Source organism: Trachypithecus francoisi, unplaced genomic scaffold, assembly GCF_009764315.1.
Source record: "Trachypithecus francoisi isolate TF-2019V2 unplaced genomic scaffold, Tfra_2.0 Lachesis_group3, whole genome shotgun sequence".
In the NCBI taxonomy this organism is placed as follows: Eukaryota; Metazoa; Chordata; class Mammalia; order Primates; family Cercopithecidae; genus Trachypithecus; species Trachypithecus francoisi.
Window position 1 is genome coordinate 42,379,037 of NW_022681468.1, and position 24,301 is coordinate 42,403,337.

At 38.7% G+C, this 24,301-nt stretch overlaps 1 protein-coding gene across 2 annotated transcripts in view; it reads left to right on the top strand.

Moving 5' to 3' along the window:
- The window catches only part of KCNH5 (potassium voltage-gated channel subfamily H member 5), a 351,127-nt gene that overhangs the window by 240,161 nt on the left and 86,665 nt on the right, over positions 1-24,301 (top strand). For both annotated transcript variants that reach the window (XM_033187796.1, XM_033187797.1), the window contains exon 9: positions 19,235-19,487. In XM_033187796.1, coding sequence (XP_033043687.1) covers positions 19,235-19,487 — 253 coding nt within the window. The remainder of the gene's footprint in view (positions 1-19,234; positions 19,488-24,301) is intronic.

The following is a 24,301-nucleotide window of genomic DNA, read 5'->3' on the forward strand; positions in this document are numbered from 1 at the left end:
AAATGACAGAGATGAAAACCATGACACGAGAAATACGTGACAAATGCACAGCTTCAGTAACCGACTCGATCAACTGGAAGAAAGAGTATCAGCGTTTGAGGATCAAATGAATGAAATGAAGCGAGAAGAGAACCAAAAGAAAAAAGAAGAAAAAGAAATGAACAAAGCCTGCAAGAAGTATGGGATTATGTAAAAAGACCAATCTACGTCTGATTGGGGTGCCTGAAAGTGAGGGGGAAAATGGAACCAAGTTGGAAAACACTCTTCAGGATATCATCCAGGAGAACTTCCCCAACCTAGTAGGGCAGGCCAACATTCAAATTCAGGAAATACAGAGAACACCACAAAGATACTCCTCGAGAAGAGCAACTCCAAGACACATAATTGCCAGATTCACCAAAGTTGAAATGAAGGAAAGAATCTTAAGGGCAGCCAGAGAGAAAGGTCGGGTTACCCACAAAGGGAAGCCCATCAGACTAACAGCAGATCTCTCAGCAGAAACTCTACAAGCCAGAAGAGAGTGGGGGCCAATATTCAACGTTCTTAAAGAAAAGAATTTTCAACCCAGAATTTCATATCCAGCCAAACTAAGTTTCATAAGTGAAGGAGAAATAAAATCCCTTACAGGTAAGCAAATGCTTAGAGATTTTGTCACCACCAGGCCTGCGTTACAAGAGACCCTGAAGGAAGCCCTAAACATAGAAACGAACAACCGGTACCAGCCATTGTAAAAACATGCCAAAATGTAAAGACCATCAAGGCTAGGAAGAAACTGCATCAACTAATGAGCAAAATAACCAGTTAATATCATAATGGCAGGATCAAGTTCACACATAACAATATTAACCATAAATGTAAATGGACTAAAAGCACCAATTAAAAGACACACACTGGCAAACTGGATAAAGAGTCAAGACCCATCAGTCTGCTGTATTCAGGAGACCCATCTCACATGCAGAGACATACATAGGCTCAAAATAAAGGGATGGAGGAAGATCTACCAAGCAAATGGAGAACAAAAAAAAGCAGGGGTTGCAATCCTAGTCTCTGATAAAACAGACTTTAAACCATCAAAGATCAAAAGAGACAAAAAGGCCATTACATAATGGTAAAGGGATCAATTCAACAGGAAGAGCTAACTATCCTAAATATATATGCACCTAACACAGGAGCACCCAGATTCATAAAGCAAGTCCTTAGAGACTTACAAAGAGACTTAGACTCCCATACAATAATCATGGGAGACTTCAACACTCCACTGTCAACATTAGACAGATCAACAAGACAGAAAGTTAACAAGGATATCCAGGAATTGAACTCATCTCTGCACCAAGCGGACCTAATAGACATCTGTAGAACTCTCCACCCCAAATCAACAGAATATACATTCTTCTCAGCACCACATCACACTTATTCCAAAATTGACCACATAATTGGAAGTAAAGCACTCCTCAGCAAATGTCAAAGAACAGAAATTATACCAACTGTCTCTCAGACCACAGTGCAATCAAACTAGAACTCAGGACTAAGAAACTCAATCAAAACTGCTCACTACATGGAAACTGAACAACTGCTCCTGAATGACTACTGGGTACATAACGAAATGAAGGCAGAAATAAAGATGTTCTTTGAAACCAATGAGAACAAAGATACAACATACCAGAATCTCTGGACACATTGAAAGCAGTGTGTAGAGGGAAATTTATAGCACTAAATGCCCACAAGAGAAAGCTGGAAAGATCTAAAATTGACACTCTAACATCACAATTAAAAGAACTAGAGAGGCAAGAGCAAACACATTCAAAAGCTAGCAGAAGGCAAGAAATAACTAAGATCAGCATAACTGAAGGAGAGAGACACAAAAACCCTCCAAAAAATCAATGAATCCAGGAGTTGGTTTTTTGAAAAGATCAACAAAATTGACAGACTGCTAGCAAGACTAATAAAGAAGAAAAGAGAGAGGAATCAAATAGACGCAATAAAAATTGATAAAGGGGATATCACCACGGACCCCACAGAAATACAAACTACCATCAGAGAATACTATAAACACCTCTACGCAAATCAACTAGAAAATCTAGAAGAAATGGATAATTTCCTGGACACCTACACCCTTCCAAGACTAAACCAGGAAGAAGTTGAATCCCCGAATAGACCAATAGCAGGCTCTGAAATTGAGGCAATAATTAATAGCCTACCAACCAAAAAAAGTCCAGGACCAGATGGATTCACAGCTGAATTCTACCATAGGTACAAGGAGGAGCTGGTACCATTCCTTCTGAAACTATTCCAATCAATAGAAAAAGAGGGAATCCTCCCGAACTCATTTTATGAGGCCAACATCATCCTGATACCAAAGCCTGGCAGAGACACAACAAAAACAGAGAATTTTAGACCAATCCCTGATGAACATCGATGCAAAAATCCTCAATAAAATACTGGCAAATCGATTCAGCAGCACATCAAAAAGCTTATCCAGCATGATCAAGTGGGCTTCATCCCTGGGATGCAAGGCTGGTTCAACATTCGCAAATCAATAAACGTAATCCAGCATATAAACAAAACCAAAGACAAGAACCACATGATTATCTCAATAGATGCAGAAAAGGCTTTTGACAAAATTCAACAGCCCTTCATGCTAAAAACGCTCAATAAATTCGGTATTGATGGAACGTACCTCAAAATAATAAGAGCTATTTATGACAAAGCCACAGCTAATATCATACTGAATGGGCAAAAACTGGAAAAATTCCCTTTGAAAACTGGCACAAGACAGGGATGCCTCTCTCACCACTCCTATTCAACATAGTGTTGGAAGTTCTGGCTAGGGCAATCAGGCAAGAGAAAGAAATCAAGGGTATTCAGTTAGGAAAAGAAGAAGTCAAATTGTCCCTGTTTGCAGATGACATGATTGTATATTTAGAAAACCCCATTATCTCAGCCCAAAATCTCCTTAAGCTGATAAGCAACTTCAGCAAAGTCTCAGGATACAAAATTAATGTGCAAAAATCACAAGCGTTCTTATACACCAGTAACAGACAAACAGAGAGCCAAATCATGAATGAACTTCTATTCACAATTGCTTCAAAGAGAATAAAATACCTAGGAATCCAACTTACAAGGGATGTCAAGGACCTCTTCAAGGAGAACTACAAACCAATGCTCAGTGAAATAAAAGAGGACACTAACAAATGGAAGAACATACCATGCTCATGGATAGGAAGAATCAATATCGTGAAAATGGCCGTACTGCCCAAGGTTATTTATAGATTCAATGCCATCCCCATCAAGCTACCAATGAGTTTCTTCACAGAATTGGAAAAAACTGCTTTAAAGTTCATATGGAACCAAAAAAGAGCCCGCATTGCCAAGACAATCCTAGGTCAAAAGGACAAAGCTGGAGGCGTCATGCTGCCTAACTTCAAACTATACTACCAGGCTACAGTAACCAAAACAGCATGGTACTGGTACCAAAACAGAGATATAGACCAATGGAACAGAACAGAGTCCTCAGAAATAATACCACACATCTACAGCCATCTGATCTTTGACAAACCTGAGGGAAACAAGAAATGGGGAAAGGATTCCCTATTTAATAAATGGTGCTGGGAAAATTGGCTAGCCATAAGTAGAAAGCTGAAACTGGATCCTTTCCTCACTCCTTATACGAAGATTAATTCAAGATGGGTTAGAGACTTAAATGTTAGACCTAATACCGTAAAAACCCTAGAAGAAAACCTAGGTAATACCATTCAGGACATGGGCATGGGCAAGGACTTCATGTCTAAAACACCAAAAGCAATGGCAACAAAAGCCAAAATTGACAAATGGGATCTCATTAAACTAAGGAGCTTCTGCACAGCAAAAGAAACTACCATCAGAGTGAACAGGCAACCTACAGAATGGGAGAAAATTTTTGCAATCTACTCATCTGACAAAGGCTAATATCCAGAATCTACAAAGAACTCAAACAAATATACAAGAAAACAAACAACCTCATCAAAAAGTGGGCAAAGGATATGAACAGACATTTCTCAAAAGAAGACATTCATACAGCCAACAGACACATGAAAAAATGCTCATCATCACTGGCCATCAGAGAAATGCAAATCAAAACCACAATGAGATACCATCTCACACCAGTTAGAATGGCAATCATTCAAAAGTCAGGAACCACAGGTGTTGGAGAGGATGTGGAGAAATAGGAACACTTTTACACTGTTGGTGGGATTGTAAACTAGTTCAACCATTATGGAAAACAGTATGGCGATTCCTCAAGGATCTAGAACTAGATGTACCATATGACCCAGCCATCCCACTACTGGGTATATACCCAAAGGATTATAAATCATGCTGCTATAAAGACACATGCACACGTATGTTTATTGCGGCACTATTCACAATAGCAAAGACTTGGAATCAACCCAAATGTCCATCTGTGACAGACTGGATTAAGAAAATGTGGCACATATACACCATGGAATACTATGCAGCCATTAAAAAGGATGAGTTTGCGTCCTATATAGCGATATGGATGCAGCTGGAAACCATCATTCTTAGCAAACTATCACAAGAACAGAAAACCCAACACCGCATGTTCTCACTCATAGATGGGAACTGAACAATGAGATCACTTGGACTCGGGAAGGGTAACATCACACACCGGGGCCTATCATGGGGAGGGGGGAGGGAGGAGGGATTGCATTGGGAGTTATAACTGATGTAAATGATGAATTGATGGGTGCTGACGAGTTGATGGGTGCAGCACACCAACATGGCACAAGTATCCATATGTAACAAACCTGCACATTATGCACATGTACCCTAGAACTTAAAGTATAATAAAAAAAAATTAAAAAAAAAAAGAAAACAGAGATGACATGATAATATTTGTGTTTCACTAAGAGTTCTGTAATCCTAATGTTGAGGTTAGATCTTTGGAGCTTGAGAATACTTGCTAAGATACCTCTTGACTTTGGGTTGAGTGAATATCATAAATAATTTCAAAAAGGTTTTCTTTTTCAGACCATGACATTCATTTTTTTTTTTTCCCAGGGTTGTTTTGTAGAATTCTGAAAAATGGTTTCTTACATACTACCATTGTTACAGGACCCGAACATTTACCCAAAGATAGCCATTGGGTCAGGGTTTCTGCACTATAGTCCCTTCTGTTGTTGCCAGAAATATGTTACAGGAAAGGGGTCCTGATTCAGACGCCAAGAGAGGGTTCTTGGATCCCATGCAAGAAAGAATTCAGGGCGAGTCCACAGTACAAACTGCGACTTATTAAGCAACTTTATTAAGAACGTAAAGGAGTAAAAAAATGGCTACTTCATAGAAAGAGCAGCCCTGAGGGCTGCTGATTGCCCATATTATGGTTATTTCTTGATGATATTCTAAACAAGGGGTGGATTATTCATGCTTCCCCTTTTTATATATAGACATCCTGAAGTTGATATCGCATTTGTAAATTGTCATGGCACTGATGGGAGTGTAGCAGTGAGGATGACCAGAGGTCACTCTTGTGGCCATCATGGTTTTGGTAGGATTTAGCCAGCTTGTTTACTCCCACCTATTTTATCAGAAAGGTCTTTATGACCTGTATCTTGTGCCAACCTCTTATCTTATCCTGTGACTTAGAATGGCTTAACTGTCTGGGAGTGCAGCCTAGTAGGTCTCAGCCTCATTTTACCCAGCTCCTATTCAAGATGGAGTTGTTCTGGTTCACATCCCTCTGACATTTCCCACCTCCATTTTGTAAGAGAACCCTTAATCATAAGGGTTGCAGACGGATGAAGATCTATCTTCTGTAATGCCTTGGCTTAATAGGGTGATGATATTCCTGCCTAACTATTAGGGTCTCTTGTGTTTGGGGTAAAGAGGAACTTAGTTAGAAAGCATCAGTATAGTGAGGGCCATTTATAACTCTTGAGTTTCGACGAGAGGTGATATCTGGAAGATTGATAAGTGTTTAGTTTAAGAAAACATTCAGTAAGCTTGTTCCTTATTCCTACACAAAGAGTGTAAGAGTAATATATTCCACAAGAACAAAACAAAATAACTTAAGTTATTCCAGGTAAACTAAATTAGAAGACTTTTCATGAACTAGGCAACTGTTGGAACTAAGCTGATATGGGGTTGTTAGCTGATTGTAATATGCCCAGAATTAGAATACTGATCCAGGTTTTAATATTTCCCATTCCTTTTGTTTCTTCTAAACAGCAGTCAGAGATCATTGGTTCGTTCACAGGAATAAGTGGGGTTAGCCTAAATTGCAGAAACAAACTTAAAAACAACTAATGAGACTAGAATTTAATAACAAGTGTACCATAGTTCTTGAAAAATACTATTTCTCTCTCCAGTTTCTCATTTTTACTAAAGACAAATTATGGTAAGACTGATTTGCTTTATTATACTTGGCCTGATAATTTGTATAAAGTTCAACAAGAATAATTATTTTTCACATAGGCTTCTTAATTGGCTTTGATGGAACTCTGTTTCACAAGGAATCTCATATAAGAGTTTTTAAAAGCCAAACCCTGACATGGGTTTGTACCCTCAAATACCTATGAGTTGGGTAAATTCCTCCCCTTTTGAAGTTCCAAGATAACTTGGGGCTCCTGGACCTGTGAGGCAACCTGTTTAAATCTTTAGCTTTATTCTATCTAACTTAAAACAATCCTTTAACCCTTTATGCAAAAAAAAAATCCACATTCCCAGGCCTTCTTATAATCTTTTACCAAAAGTACATTCTACTTTCCTTACACACCTTACATGTAAAACTGTATCTTCACTAGTCTCAATTACATGTTGTGTTGTTAACTTTTAGTGACTTTTCCTACTGGTGAAAACCCTGGTTGGTAAGCAATTTTAATCATGTACTAGGTGTGGAGCCTAGCCTAAGATATACCAAGCAGAAGTGCAGATAAGAGCCAACTCTCCAGCATAGCTAGGGGGCGTGACTAAGTCCACATGTCCCCAGGCATTACCTTACTTAAGAAGGCAAGTTGTACAGTAAGAGTTATAGTGGCATTTTATTAAGCATTTAGCAGGCCTAACAACCTTTGAATTGCACAACATTTTTTTGCATAAATTCCCTTTCACAAATCCTTTCACTTACACAGATCATCTGAGACATTCTTGGACTTTCTGACTTGATCTAAACATCCCTCCTTTTAAACAACCAGTCATTTTACTTTAGGACAAGAATTTATGATACAAGATCCTTTTTTATATAAAATCTCTTTCTTTATAATTTGTATAGCTTGGGGGCATGGCGAGTTCCACATGCCCCCAGGTCTTATCTATAATCTAATGGCTTTAAGGTAGGTAAATTGAACAATTTTTATTTTTTTTATTTTTTTCTTTTAATTAATTAATCTTTTTAATCAACACCAAATTATATTTAGTGAGAAATGAAAATCTTTCCACCAGATGGTGCCAAAATAGGCAAACACAAACATTCATATGGACAAAAGTTGAACATTGACCCCTCCACCAGTACTTTATCCCACAAAGACGTTAATTCAAAGTGGGTCCTATATCTAAATGTACACACCAAAATCATAAGACTTATACAAGAAATTGTTAGACAGTATCTCCAAGCTCTTAAAGTCTATTAGATAGAACAGAAAATGCATGGACCATGGAAACAACAAATAAATATGATCCCACCAAAAATTTAAGAAGCTCCTTCTCCAAAAACATCTGCTCTTCAAACAGTGAAAAGGCAAAGCCTGGAGAAAATATTCAGAACATTTCTTTTTTTTTTTTTCGTTTTTAACTTTTATTTATTTATTTATTTATTTATTATTATTATACTTTAAGTTCTAGGGTACATGTGCATAACGTGCAGGTTTGTTACATATGTATACTTGTGCCATGTTGGTGTGCTGCACCCATCAACTCATCAGCACCCATCAATTCGTCATTTATATCAGGTATATCTCCCAATGCAATCCCTCCCCCCTCCCCCCTCCCCATGATAGGCCCCGGTGTGTGATGTTCCCCTTCCCGAGTCCAAGTGATCTCATTGTTCAGTTCCCATCTATGAGTGAGAACATGCGGTGTTGGGTTTTCTGTTCTTGTGATAGTTTGCTAAGAATGATGGTTTTCATCTGCATCCATGTCCCTACAAAGGACACAAACTCATCCTTTTTTATGGCTGCATAATATTCCATGGTGTATATGTGCCACATTTTCTTAATCCAGTCTGTCACAGATGGACATTTGGGTTGATTCCAAGTCTTTGCTATTGTGAACAGTGCCGCAATAAACATACGTGTGCATGTGTCTTTATAGCAGCATGATTTATAATCCTTTGGGTATATACCCAGTAGTGGGATGGCTGGGTCATATGGTACATCTAGTTCTAGATCCTTGAGGAATCGCCATACTGTTTTCCATAATGGTTGAACTAGTTTACAATCCCACCAACAGTGTAAAAGTGTTCCTATTTCTCCACATCCTCTCCAGCACCTGTTATTTCCTGACTTTTGAATGATTGCCATTCTAACTGGTGTGAGATGGTATCTCATTGTGGTTTTGATTTGCATTTCTCTGATGGCCAGTGATGATGAGCATTTTTCATGTGTCTGTTGGCTGTATGAATGTCTTCTTTTGAGAAATGTCTGTTCATATCCTTTGCCCACTTTTTGATGGGGTTGTTTGTTTTTTTCTTGTAAATTTGTTTGAGTTCTTTGTAGATTCTGGATATTAGCCCTTTGTCAGATGAGTAGATTGCAAAAATTTTCTCCCATTCTGTAGGTTGCCTGTTCACTCTGATGGTAGTTTCTTTTGCTGTGCAGAAGCTCTTTAGTTTAATCATATCCCATTTGTCAATTTTGGTTTTTGCTGCCGTTGCTTTTGGTGTTTTAGACATGAAGTCCTTGTCCATGCCTATGTCCTGAATGGTACTACCTAGGTTTTCTTCTAGGGTTTTTATGGTAGTAGATCTAACATTTAAGTCTCTAACCCATCTTGAATTAATTTTCTTATAAGGAGTGAGGAAAGGATCCAGTTTCAGCTTTCTACTTATGGCTAGCCAATTTTCCCAGCACCATTTATTAAATAGGGAGTCCTTTCCCCATTTCTTGTTTCCCTCAGGTTTGTCAAAGATCAGATGGCTGTAGATGTGTGGTATTATTTCTGAGGACTCTGTTCTGTTCCATTGGTCTATATCTCTGTTTTGGTACCAGTACCATGCTGTTTTGGTTACTGTAGCCTGGTAGTATAGTTTGAAGTCAGGTAGTGTGATGCCTCCAGCTTTGTTCTTTTGACTTAGGATTGTCTTGGCAATGCGGGCTCTTTTTTGGTTCCATATGAACTTGAAAGCCGTTTTTTCCAGTTCTGTGAAGAAACTCATTGGTAGCTTGATGATGATTGCATTGAATCTATAAATAACCTTGGGCAGTATGGCCATTTTCACGATATTGATTCTTCCTATCCATGAGCATGGTATGTTCTTCCATTTGTTAGTGTCCTCTTTTATTTCACTGAGCATTGGTTTGTAGTTCTCCTTGAAGAGGTCCTTGACATCCCTTGTAAGTTGGATTCCTAGGTATTTTATTCTCTTTGAAGCAATTGTGAATAGAAGTTCATTCATGATTTGGCTCTCTGTTTGTCTGTTACTGTAAGAACGCTTGTGATTTTTGCACATTAATTTTGTATCCTGAGACTTTGTTGAAGTTGCTTATCAGCTTAAGGAGATTTTGGGCTGAGACAATGGGGTTTTCTAAATATACAATCATGTCATCTGCAAACAGGGACAATTTGACTTCTTCTTTTCCTAACTGGATACCCTTTATTTCTTTCTCTTGCCTGATTGCCCTAGCCAGAACTTCCAACACTATGTTGAATAGGAGTGGTGAGAGAGGGCATCCCTGTCTTGTGCCAGTTTTCAAAGGGAATTTTTCCATTTTTGCCTATTCAGTATGATATTGGCTGTGGGCTTGTCATAAATAGCTCATATTATTTTGAGGTACGTTCCATCAATACCGAATTTATTGAGCGTTTTTAGCATGAAGGGCTGTTGAATTTTGTCAAAAGCCTTTTCTGCATCTATTGAGATGATCATGTGGTTCTTGTCTTTGGTTCTGTTTATATGCTGGATTACATTTATTGATTTGCGAATGTTGAACCAGCCTTGCATCCCAGGGATGAAGCCCACTTGATCATGCTGGATAAGCTTTTTGATGTGCTGCTGAATCCGATTTGCCAGTATTTTATTGAGGATTTTTGCATCGATGTTCATCAGGGATATTGGTCTAAAATTCTCTGTTTTTGTTGTGTCTCTGCCAGGCTTTGGTATCAGGATGATGTTGGCCTCATAAAATGAGTTCGGGAGGATTCCCTCTTTTTCTATTGATTGGAATAGTTTCAGAAGGAATGGTACCAGCTCCTCCTTGTACCTATGGTAGAATTCAGCTGTGAATCCATCTGGTCCTGGACTTTTTTTGGTTGGTAGGCTATTAATTATTGCCTCAATTTCAGAGCCTGCTATTGGTCTATTCGGGGAATCAACTTCTTCCTGGTTTAGTCTTGGAAGGGTGTAAGTGTCCAGGAAATTATCCATTTCTTCTAGATTTTCTAGTTGATTTGCGTAGAGGTGTTTATAGTATTCTCTGATGGTAGTTTGTATTTCTGTGGGGTCCGTGGTGATATCCCCTTTATCATTTTTTATTGCATCTACTTGATTCTTCTCTCTTTTCTTCTTTATTAGTCTTGCTAGCTGTCTGTCAATTTTGTTGATCTTTTCAAAAAACCAACTCCTGGATTCATTGATTTTTTGGAGGGTTTTTTGTGTCTCTGTCTCCTTCCGTTATGCTCTGATCTTAGTTATTTCTTACCTTCTGCTAGCTTTTGAATGTGTTTGCTCTTGCTTCTCCAGTTCTTTTAATTGTGATGTTAGAGTGTCAATTTTAGATCTTTCCAGCTTTCTCTTGTGGGCATTTAGTGCTATAAATTTCCCTCTACACACTGCTTTCAATGTGTCCCAGAGATTCTGGTATGTTGTATCTTTGTTCTCATTGGTTTCAAAGAACATCTTTATTTCTTCCTTCATTTCGTTATGTACCCAGTGGTCATTCAGGAGCAGGTTGTTCAGTTTCCGTGTAGTTTAGCAGTTTTGATTGAGTTTCTTAGTCCTGAGTTCTAGTTTGATTGCACTGTGGTCTGAGAGACAGTTTGGTATAATTGCTGTTCTTTTACGTTTGCTGAGGAGTGCTTTACTTCCAATTATGTGGTCAATTTTGGAATAAGTGCGATGTGGTGCTGAGAAGAATGTACATTTTGTTGATTTGGGGTGGAGAGTTCTATAGATGTCTATTAGGTCCGCTTGGTGCAGAGATGAGTTCAATTCCTGGGTATCCTTGTTAACTTTCTGTCTCGTTGATCTGTCTAATGTTGACAGTGGAGTGTTGAAGTCTCCCATGATTATTGTATGGGAGTCTAAGTCTTTTTGTAAGTCTCTAAGGACTTGCTTTATGAATCTGGGTGCTCCTGTATTGGGTGCATATACATTTCGGATAGTTAGCTCTTCCTGTTGAATTGATCCCTTTACCATTATGTAATGGCCTTTTTGTCTCTTTTGATCTTTGATGGTTTAAAGTCTGTTTTATCAGAGACTAGGATTGCAACCCCTCCTTTTTTTTGTTCTCCATTTGCTTAGTAGATCTTCCTCCATCCCTTTATTTTGAGCCTTTGTATGTCTCTGCATGTGAGATGGGTCTCCTGAATACAGCAGACTGATGGGTCTTGACTCTTTATCCAGTTTGCCAGTCTGTGTCTTTTAATTGGAGCATTTAGTCCATTGACATTTATGGTTAATATTGTTATGTGTGAACTTGATCCTGCCATTATGATATTAACTGGTTTTTTTGGTTGTTAGTTGATGCAGTTTCTTCCTAGTCTCGATGGTGTTTACATATTGGCATGTTTTTGCAATGGCTGGTACTGGTTGTTCCTTTCCATGTTTAGGGTTTCCTTCAGGGTCTCTTGTAACGCAGGCCTGGTGGTGACAAAATCTCTAAGGATTTGCTTACCTGTAAAGGATTTTATTTCTCCTTCACTTATGAAACTTAATTTGGCTGGATATGAAATTCTGGGTTGAAAATTCTTTTCTTTAAGAATGTTGAATATTGGCCCCCACTCTCTTCTGACCTGTATAGTTTCTGCTGACAGGTCTGTTGTCAGTCTGATGGGCTTCCCTTTGTGGGTAACCCGACCTTTCTCTCTGGCTGCCCTTAAGATTCTTTCCTTCATTTCAACTTTGGTGAATCTGGCAATTATGTGTCTTGGAGTTGCTCTTCTCGAGGAGTATCTTTGTGGTGTTCTCTGTATTTCCTGAATTTGAATGTTGGCCTGCCCTACTAGGTTGGGGAAGTTCTCCTGGATGATATCCTGAAGAGTGTTTTCCAACTTGGTTCCATTTTCCCCCTCACTTTCAGGCACCCCAATCAGACGTAGATTTGGTCTTTTTACATAATCCCATACTTCTTGCAGGCTTTGTTCATTTCTTTTTCTTCTTTTTTCTTTTGGTTTCTCTTCTCGCTTCATTTCATCCATTTGATCCTCAATCACTGATACTCTTTCTTCCAGTTGATCGAGTCGGTTAATGAAGCTTGTGCATTTGTCACGTATTTCTCGTGTCATGGTTTTCATCTCTGTCATTTCATTTATGACCTTCTCTGCATTAATTATTCTAGCTATCAATTCTTCCACTCTTTTTTCAAGATTTTTAGTTTCTTTGCGCTGGGTACGTAATTCCTCCTTTAGCTCTGAGAAGTTTGATGGACTGAAGCTTTCTTCTCTCATCTCGTCAAAGTCATTCTCTGACCAGCTTTGATCCGTTGCTGGCCATGGGCTGCGCTCCTTTGCAGGGGGAGATGCGCTCTTATTTTTTGAATTTCCAGATTTTCTGCCCTGCTTCTTCCCCATCTTTGTGGTTTTATCTGCCTCTGGTCTTTGATGATGGTGACGTACTGATGGGGTTTTGGTATAGATGTTCTTCCTGTTTGATAGTTTTCCTTCTAAGAGTCAGGACCCTCAGCTGTAGGTCTGTTGGAGATTGCTTGAGGTCCACTCCAGACCCTGTTTGCCTGGGTATCAGCAGCAGAGGTTGCAGAAGATAGAATATTGCTGAACAGCGAGTGTACCTGTCTGATTCTTACTTTGGAAGCTTCCTCTCAGGGGTGTACTCCACCCTGTGAGGTGTGGGGTGTCAGACTTCCCCTAGTGGGGGATGTCTCCCAGTTAGGCTACTCAGTGGTTAGGGACCCACTTGAGCAGGCAGTCTGTCCGTTCTCAGATCTCAACCTCCGTGTTGGGGCATCCAGTGCTCTCTTCAAAGCTGTCAGACAGAGTCCTTCGGGTCTGCACAGGCCTCTGCTGCTTCCCCTGTTGTTTTTTAGCTGTGCCCTGTCCCCAGAGGTGGAGGCTACAGAGACACGCAGGTTTCCTTGAGCTGCTGTGAGCTCCACCCAGTTCCAGCTTCCCAGCGGCTTTGTTTACCTACTGAAGCCTCAGCAATGGCGGGCGCCCCTCCCCCAGCCTCGCTGCTGCCTTGCGGTTAGATCGTAGACTGCTGTGCTAGCGATGAGGGAGGCTCCGTGGCCGTGTGACCCCTCCGGCCAGGTGTCAGTATAATCTCCTGGTGTGCCCGTTTGCTTAAAGCGCAGTAGTGGGGTAGTAATTACCTGATTTTCTAGGTGTTGTGTGTCTCAGTTCGCCTGGCTAAGAAAAGGGATTCCCTTCCCCCTTGCGTTTCCCAGGTGAGGCAATGCCCTGCCCTGCTTCAGCTCTCGCTGGTCGGGCTGCAGCAGCTGACCAGCACTGATTTTCCGGCATTCCCCAGTGAGATGACCCCAGTACTTCAGTTGAAAATGCAGCAATCACCGGTCTTCTGTGTCACTCGTGCCGGGAGTTGGAGACTGGAGCTGTTCCTATTCGGCCATCTTGCTCCGCCCCTGATCAATTTTTAAAAGTTAAAGAAGCAGTGTATGACCTTAGCAAACTTACGCATTTAGCAAACTTAATATCTGACCTGCATAATTTAGACTAAATGTTTTTATTTTATCAATAATTTTTAAAACTGTTTTTATTTTGCAAAGATTACTAAAGTTACATGAACTAAAAGGTATTACAGTTTTTTATTTTGCTTTCAAAATATTTAAGTGCGTATTTTTGTTTCAGCCAATTAATTTGAGCTCTTTTATATAAACATTACACACAACATATATATAGCTACCCAGAAAGCCAGAAGGTTACTACAGTAGTTATAAGATTTTTCATTTGGCAGTTTCTAAGTTTCTTATTTGGGTTACTGGGTTTAGGTTCATGGGTTTTTTTTTGGCAGTCTAATCCAGCCTCTGACTTGGAGTTCAACATGTGGTCTCTGGGCAAGATGGTCACCCTGAGTAATAGAAATGATAAGAAATGGAAAGGAGAGAGAGAAAAACATTGCCTGTGGCAGGGTAGAGAAGGCAAAATGTTCAGGAAGGTCAGAGAAAGTCCCGCCCATTGCAGCAACACTGAAAAGTTCAGGCAGCTGCTTCTCGGTAGCAAAGGGATCTTTTCCAGCAATCCTGTCAACTCTCAAATTTCCCCTTTCAGGGAGGAAAAACCTCCCCATATCCCACAATCCTGTACATGCCTAACCCTGTCACCCACAGCCATCAGCAAAGAGTGCAAGGCAGATTAATTCAAAGAGAATAGCAGTTAGCATCCCATAGTGCCAAACCAGTTCTTAGCTGAGAGGGACTTTACCGAGAGGGGACTCTAACCCCCTAAATCTTAGAAGGGACTCTAGCCCTCCTTAGTTGGGCCTCTAACCCAACGTCAGTCAAGCCTCATTGCCTTTTGTTAAGAGAGGCCTCTAACCCACTCTGTCTTAGGAGAGACTCTAGCTCCCCTAAGTTGAGCCTGCAACCCAATCCCATTCTTTATCTGCGTACCCCACCACTTACCCAAAGTCATCCAATCAGTGCTGCGGTCTGTTTCCTTTGGGGGATGGTGGTTTCTTCAGTATCATCCCTTCTGTAGTTCACCAGAAATATGTTACAGGACCCCAACACTTACCCAAAGGTAGTGGTTGGGTCAGGGTTTCTGCACTATAGCCCCTTCGGTGGTTACCAGAAATAGGTTACAGGAAAGGGGTCCCGATCCAGACCCCAAGAGAGGGTTCTTGGATCTCACACAGGAGAGAATTCAGGTCAAGTCCACAGTACAAAGTGAAAGCAAGTTTATTAAGAAAGTAAAGGAATAAAGGAATGGCTATTCCATAGAGCTGCCCTGAGGGCTGCTGGTTGCCCATTTTTATGGTTATTTCTTGATGATATGCATGAGATGGATTATTCATGCCTCCCCTTTTTACACCATATTGGGTAACTTTCTGACGTTGCCATGGCATTTGCAAACTGTCATGGTGCTGATGGGAGTGTAGCAGTGAACACAATCAGAGGTCACTCCGTGGCCATTTTGATTTCGGTAGACCGGCTTCTTTACTGCAACCTGTTTTATCAGCAAGGTCTTTATGACCTGTATCTTGTGCTGACTTCCTATTTCATCCTGTGACTTAGAATGACTTAACTGTCTGGAAATGCAGCCCAGTAGCTTTCAGCCTCATTTTACTCAGCACCTATTCAAGACGGGGTTGTTCTGGTTCACATGCCTCTGACACTATAGCTCTTACAAAGAAAATTTATTGCTCATCTTAATGAAGAGTCTACTTTAATTTATTAATATTTTGTTGCAAACAGGGGAGAAACAACTCTGAAAACAAACAAAAGTCACTTTTAACCTAAATATTTTCTTCTGAAATATAATTTTAATTGTTTGTAACTATGTAATCCTCATTAGGAAACCTACCTACAATAAATTGGATCGGATATTCAAGGCAGAATACATGGAAACTGAGACCAGTGGGCCAGGTGTGAGAGTTGTCTTGAATGATAATTTTACTCCATCACTTAAAACCAAGTTTTTCCTTGGCTAAGACAGTTATTAACATTTAATTTCCAGAGTAAATAACAAGATACTTATATTTTGATGACAAAAACATCATGTAACACACATGCTCTATCTAAGGTTGGGGAAGGAAGGCGCTTGCCAGTGGGTGTGACTTTGGTTGATCTATTTTAGCATTTAGTTTTACCTTGTCACTTTTTGATATCTGGATATAAATAGATACCATCAATCAAAATAATAAATCAATTATTGTCATATGTTAAGTGAAACAAAAAAGGAAAGATACTCATAATGTAATAAAATCCTCTTTTCACATGCCAATAAACAGAGAATATTGCAAATATTGGAAGATTTCATTTGCAACACGAATCCTGAAAAGCATTATTACAAGGAAATAACATGACTATTACCAAAATGAATAGAAAACAGTGAAAGCCCTCTATGGTAAATGCATTGAAATAGAGCAGCCTATTTTTCCATTAAGGTATTCAGGGTAATATTTGTGTATGTGTGTATGTATTTAAATTCTTTTGTTCTTCTAGAGCTAATTTCATTTTCAACTTGGAAAAAAATATTAACCTTAATCAGTGCTTAAAATATCTTCAGGTTTGTGCTGAAATATTTTCTTAATTCTGTCTGGAAACCTATCAAAGTGCCCAGATGAAGACTTCAGACAGAGCGGGAAGTGAAAAAAGCGCATTGCTTTTGTAGAGATTTTAAGCAACAATAAAGTCTGTAGGAGGACAGATGTTCCGTAGTAATAATAAGAGCTAGTATTTCCTCTGCCTTGCTAGGTGCCAGGCTATACTAGGCTCAATTCATGCCCTGTCATTTCATTTCTGCAATAAGCCTAAGATATAAGCACTATCACTATTCCCATTTCACAGATGAGGTTTGGAGGAATTAAATAAGGTGCTCCAGGTTACAAAGGTTGTGATAGTTTTGAACCCAGACTGACATCGTCTTAAACCTGATCTTTTTTGCTGCCTCTAAGTAAAGACTCACAGGCAGCACATGCTTCTGTGTCACTCTGGCCACGCCTCTATCATTCCACTTCTTTCATTGTATTGCATTTGTCCCTTTACACACCCACCTCCCACACTTTCTGGTTAGCTCCCCTGAGGCAAACACAGTGTCTTACTTATCCTTCTAGTTCTGAGGATTTAACATAGTGATGTGACCCTTGTGGAAGCTCAGCAAGTGCCTGTGGAATGACTAATATATTGTTCAAAGTCACTAAAGGTTTATATGTTAAAGAAAACTTTGCCTTGTTATATACAATAACTGATGTGAAAACAGTGTCAATTACTTTTAAAGCTGTGTTAGGCATTCCTTTCCTCAAAGATCAGATTTTCAGAAAGGTGGGTGAGCAGATTGCTGCTGCCTGTAGGAATTTGAGGGAGTATGAAGAAAACCCAGAGATGATTAAATAATGTGAAATGTGTGTACAGTGTTAAGAAAGGTTAAGAGAAGGGATACTGAAAGCCTAATGTAATGAATGGTTTTTACATTAATGATGGGTTTGTCTTCTCTACAGGGAAGCAACCCATTTTTCATTGACACTGACACCCAATAAAAAGGAATAGTCCTGGCTAACACGGTAAAACCCCGTCTCTGCTAAAAATACAAAAAAAATTAGCCGGGCGTGGTGGTGGGCGCCTGTAGTCCCAGCTACTCGGGAGGCTGAGGCAGGAGAATGGCGTGAACCCAGGAGGCGGAGCTTGTAGTGAGCGGAGATCCCGCCACTGCACTCCAGCCTGGGCAACAGAGTGAGATGCTGTCTCAAAAAAAAAAAAAAAAAAAAAAAAAAAAGAAAAAAAGGAATAGTCAGACATTTTCAAGCCTTAGGAAATGTTTTAAAGCTTAAAATGCAATTAGTAGAGCAAAGAAAATGATTTCATATGTATTAAAATATTATGCAGTATTACTTAATGGGGTCAATCAATTTAGCTTCAGCTTTGAGGGATTGAAATCCGATCAAAGAAAACCATTTCTGGTTATAAGGAATAGTTTACAAAGGGGGTTTGAGGAGCATTCTAAATGAGTTTGCACTTGCATCTTTAATATGGGTGGTATTAACTTCCGCAATCACATCTTGCTCCACGATGTTCTGATTAAATATGATGATAATGTCCATTTTAATCTGGGTCTTTAATCACCCTGTCAGAAAGCTGTAGCCAATAAAAGCTCTCTACTCCTTGCGTATAAGCATACTTCTGCCATTTGCTTCCTCTTTAAAGGATGCCTACAGCTTGAATTCTGCTACTGCCTGCAGCAGTGTTCAGAAGTGAAAGACCAGAATGAACAAGGACTGCCATACAAAATAACGTGCCCACCCTGCCAGCACTGACATTTCCAACCACCCAAGCCTTACAGAAGGCTGGTCAATACCCTTGGCCCTCCCTGGACATGAATTTATTTGTAAAAGGAAAACCTTTTACAAATATATCAAGAAAATATATCAAGGGTGGAGTTAGTCTGCCAGTGCCAGTATGTCAAGTTGCCAGGGTGCTTTTGTTGATTTTGTTTTCTGAAAGCTGTCTAGCATGAATCCACCTCCAATGTGGAATTTTGATTTAGTTATAAAAAATTCTGAAACATCTGCTAGATTAAAATGAATGTTCATGCCCTATTTTACTTGACTCTTTGATGAAATGATATTAACTTTTTTCTGAGACTCTTCCTGACCACCTCAAAATTGTTTTGTTTTTGTTTTGAGGCAAGGTCTTGCTCTGTCGCTTAGGGCTGGAGTGCAGTGGCACGATCTTGGCTCACTGCAATCTCTGTCTTCTGGGATAAGGTGATTCTCTCCTTCAGCCTCCCAAGTAGCTGGAACTACAGGCGTGCACCACCACGGCCAGCTAATTTTTTTTGTCTTTTTGTAGAGACAGGGTTCCCCATGTTGCCCAGGCTGGTCTCAAACTACTGAACTCAAGTGATCCACCCTCCTTGGCCTCCCAAAGTGCTGGGATTACAGGAGTGAGCCACCTTGCCTGACCAAGGTGTTCTTTCTGAGGGGAGATCCATACTCTTCTCAAAGCATTTACTACATGATTCTGCATTGTCATGGTCCATCTGCTCATCAGTCCATCTCAGTGGATTATTACCTCCTTGAGAGCAGAGCTGTGTCTTGTTCCCTTTGCCTTCCCAGTACCTAGCAGAGTGTGTAGCAGACATAGTCATAGTCAATAAATATTTATTGGATGATTTTTTTTTCTGAAGTGGCCCTTTTCTCTTTCCTTTTCACTTATTCATCTCTCACCTTCTTTAGGTCCTCTCCATCTGTCCCAAGGACATGAGAGCTGATATCTGTGTTCATCTAAACCGGAAGGTTTTTAATGAACATCCTGCTTTTCGATTGGCCAGCGATGGGTGTCTGCGCGCCTTGGCAGTAGAGTTCCAAACCATTCACTGTGCTCCTGGGGACCTCATTTACCATGCTGGAGAAAGTGTGGATGCCCTCTGCTTTGTGGTGTCGGGATCCTTGGAAGTCATCCAGGATGATGAGGTGGTGGCTATTTTAGGTACTGTGAACTTTCCTAATGTAGTAGCAAATGTGTAGTAACAGTTTTAGATATTTTACTTCTCTCATTTTTAAAGAGAAATTTCCTTTGTTTGGTAACTTTGGAAATTGGGTCACTAATGAGATGTGAATCTTAATGAAAACTAATAATGCTATTTCAGCAGAGAACATTAGTGTCAGTCACAGCCTAATGGGCTGAGTTTGATTAAACTTTCTTTGGCAACAGTAGGACAGTACCTTTTAGACTAAAGCTGGTCACAGCCTAACGTGCCTTGTAGCTCCGTGCTAGTAAGTGTGAAAATGGCTTGTGGAATGATTGACATGGTAGTGACAGGGTGTTAGTCTCAGAAGGGCAATAGAACCTGTCTAGTTCAACCCTTTTCTTTAGATAGGAGCCAAGGGAGGCCCAGAGAAGCTTAGTGACTTTCCCGGTTAGTAAATGAATGGAGGCTTGAATACAGATCATTTTACCCCAAAACTTTCCTCATCACAGTTAACCTAAGTAGTGAGCTGAAAGTGTGGAGGAGGTTAATGAGTCTGACCTTTTATAGCAGAGTGATCACAGTATAGGTAAATTAAATTTAGGTTTATAAAGCTGGTTCTGTCCATCTGTATTAATAGGCCATAAAAATTGTTTGGCTAATCATAAATTCATTTTAAAATTTAGAGCATTTTAGAACTTAGAATTCAGTAGATAGTTGTACTAACCACAACCACAACAATAAAAGGGCAGTAACAGTATATATAAGTGATAAAATAAAAAAATGTTGCATGTTTGGGGACAGTGTAGGGCATACAGCTTGGCAAAGAAAAAAAAAATTGCCAAATGACCTTTTAGATCATTTTCTGCTCAAATATCTGCAGCAGGTTCCTGAAATGCACAGATATAAAAGGAAGTAATAATGAGGTCAGAGGAGAATCATTTCTTGTTTTGTTTTTTTTTATCAGGTAAAATAAGTTAGAATTGCAGGATGTCGACTTCATTTTGATCACATTTTTCATGGCTTGTATCTCATGAAAAATGAGCTCAATTTTTAAACTATTGGATTTTCAGCTACCGAGGTCAACCTACCATAGCTTGAATGCCACTTATTCTCAAAAGTAAAAGATTAACTGATAGACTTTAAAAACTACAAAAGCAAAATCCACCACAATATAATGAAAAACTGACTTCAAAAACACCATTACTTGAAAAATATAGAATTGAAAATGGAAAAGAAATGACCCTTCATAGGAAAACAGGTTCTGTAAAAATTGTAAGTTCTAGAAAATGGCTCAGGGTTGCAAGTGACTGAATATCAAGGTTTGTAAGGTTTTCCTTAACCGCATATAAATAATATTAGAATTACAGTTAGATTTTTTCTAGGAACCATCTTTATTTTTTTCAAGAAGAAAATACAACAGTTTAGAGTCAACATTCTGGGTATGTTTAATGCTCATTAGTGCTTGTTCTGCTTCGTTTACTGGAGTATAAAGGAGATAAATATAACCCTTCATAAAAAGTTGTACATTTCACCAGAACAATCCTTTGTGATAAAATGAAGCATATTTACACCACAGCCATTCTTGTTTGCTTAAAGAAGAGGATAAAATACAAGGCCAAAGCAAATGTATTTTATTTTCCTGAATGTCCACGTCAATGGTGGTTAGGAAAAAAACATAAAATGTATTGCATGAAAATGAGTACCCTCATGATAAATTACCTCAGCTGTAGAATCATTGTCATTTGCTTTGTCCCGTTTTCTTTATTACAACTTCACTTGGGTAACTCCTTTTCTAAAAGAAGGTTGCAGAAAGCCCTGAGTACAGTGCCTCTGGCCTGGGTCTGCTAAAATGAGACAGTTTGCTCAGTGAGACCGACAAAATGCATTTTCCTTTCATTTTAAAATAAAATGGTAACTTGTTTTGCCCAATGACACAGTAAAAATGAACACAGGACCCCCGGGTATTGGACCCATCTCATCATATATCTGTCACATTTTATTATTTTGAGTGTGTGCTTTTTATTCTCTTTCCTCAAAAATCTTGGAATTCAGAGACTTTTCACATCTTGTGCTTAATGAGTCAAATTATACAGACAACTCTCTGGCTGCCTTTCTTATTTCTATAGGCTCTGAAAAAGACTAGTTCTTTCAAAAATCCATCAGATTAGGATTTTTTTTGTTTGTTTAACATACAAAATGCTTTAATAATGTTTTAAGAAAGGAGGAGGAAAATGGTAACTTACCAGCACTATTTTTTCCTGATTCTCCTCTTCTTCCTCTTTTTCTTCTCCTCCTCCTCCTCCTCTTTCTTCTCATTTTTGACAGTTTAATTTTGAAATAATTGCATGCTTAATGAAAAGTTGCAAAAATTATCAGGGTGTGAAGGGATTATGTGTATATAAAATATTAAATATATATGGTATTAATATATATAATCCCTTCACACCCTGATATATATATGTGTGTATATATATGTTGTGTGTGTATATATACACATATATTATATATACACACACAACATATATATACACACACATATATATATAACAAGATATATATGTATATCTTTAAGTTCTGCTATATTAAGTTGATTTGGTCTTTATAACTTTATGTATTTTTTAAATCTTTTTGATTTGTCCTGGTACTGAGAGTGGCGAGTTAACGTATCTTATTATCTAACATATCTGATTATTATTCATGCATTTTATCTATGTCTCCTTGCGTCTCTTGTAGTTTATGCTATATAACATTTGCTGCTGTGTTATTTGGTGTACAGATTATTTATGATTGTTATGTCGTAATTGTCAACTGTGGCCTTTGGCATTGAAATATGCCAAAAGCCATCATGTTTAATACTCTTTGCCTTTAATCTTGCAAGGGTCAGAGAGGAACAAAATCCCTACATCCGTCACATCTGAGGACACCTCACAAAAATGGGAACTTGCCTAAATTAGTCTGATAGGAGAGATAAGAAGGCCTTGCTGTCTCTTCCACTGATTCATTTGCCAGTTAAAAGGTAGAGAAGGGAGGTTATTTTAAAATTAATTAGAATCTCTGAATCCAAAAACAGGTGCAGTTTCATCTTTTTGGATTCTTGCCACTAAACAGTCTCTTGATAGGCACATAATTCTTTAGTGTGTCAAAAGTGCTAAGGAGTTTAATGAATAAGTTCTGAAGCATAACTAATTAATGGAAAGATAAAAAATTTAGTCAACAAATAACCTCCTTTAACACTGGAGGATGGCTTCAAGATGTTTTTCTAAATAGGGCATATGAATATAATTGCAGTTCATGTCTTTTTTCAGTTTGAAGTTCTTTCAGTTCCTACACCTCCACCTTTTTCTTTTGACCTTCCCACTTTTTATAAAACACAAAGAATTCCAAATTAAGTTCATGATGCATACATAATATTTTATATTCTTTAATGTCATATTCCTTTTTAGTTCCTACCCTATAATTACTTAATGTGAACAGATTTGTTGGTGTGGCTGAAATAGCCAGGTTACTTCCCAGTGTCTTGACAAGTATATTGTGCCTTTCTGAGGTTATAAAAATGACATTTCCCTGCTAACAATAGACCCTGCTCCTAAGACATTTGTTTTGTTGTATTTTCATTTTGTCTTTTTTCGTCTGTGTTCATTGATTGTTAGAATCATAGAGTTAGGGTTATTAAACTAAGACAATCTCTATTTAAGTGTTTTAATTGTAACTTCAAATTCTTAAGAGAGCTATGCTTGTTTATGGATGGTTTGGATAGAGGGATTGAAAATTATTATGGAGTTAGGAAAAAGCATAAATGAGGATAGGAATAACATAATTAAATCAACTTAATAAGAAAGACAGTCTTTAGCACTTGAATTAAGATTTTATTTTAAGTAGAATCAGTTATTTAAAATCCACTGTAGGGCAGGCATGGTGGCTCTTGCCTGTAATCCTAGCACTTTGGGAGGCCAAGGTGGGTGAATCACTTGAGGTCAGGAGTTGGAGACCAGTCTGGCTAACATGGTGAAACCCTGCCTCTACGAAAAATACAAAAATTAGCTGGGTTTGGTGGTGCATACCTGTAATCCCAGGTATTTTGGAGGCTGAGGCATGAGAATTGCTTGAACCCAGGAGGCTGAGGTTGCTGTGAGCTGAGATCACGCCATTGTACTCCAGCCTGGGCAACAGAGTGAGACTCTGTCTCAAAAAAAAAAAAATTATAAATGTGTGCATTATCAAAGAAAATTTATAAATTACACTACTCAAAATTAGAAATCTCCTTATTTTTATTACAAAAATAAAAAATATGAGATGTAAATGAATAATATTTTATTATTTTGAGAATCTGTGAGAATGTGACTTTTATGCTGCAGTTAAATTTCTTCCTGTGCACTTGCTGTTAGAAGTCAAGTGCTTCACAGTTTAAATCCTTAAAAGGGGTTTTCCCAAGTTCCAGAAAATTATTTTCTTTTGCACCCACACTTCTGGGTTTTTAGATGCTGAACTGTGAAACATGTAGATTTGTTCTATGTATTATGATGGTGAAAATACTTAATTCAGATATTTTTATAAAGGGCAAATCAGTTGTTTGCTTTTAAAAACATGCATACTTGTCTTGATTTAAACATTTTAATCGGTGATTATAACATTGTTTATCTATGGTTCAAAATATACCCTTTTAGAGTTCCTCAGTCTGCAGGTTTTGGGATGAAATACGAGTTTTAACAATCTTGGTAGCTTAGATTCAACTTCAAACCCTTTCTCCATCACCCTTCAAAACTAATTTATTCTATCACCTTGGTATCTTTTAATCCTATTCTTAATATCCCTTACCACAGTCAATGCTCTT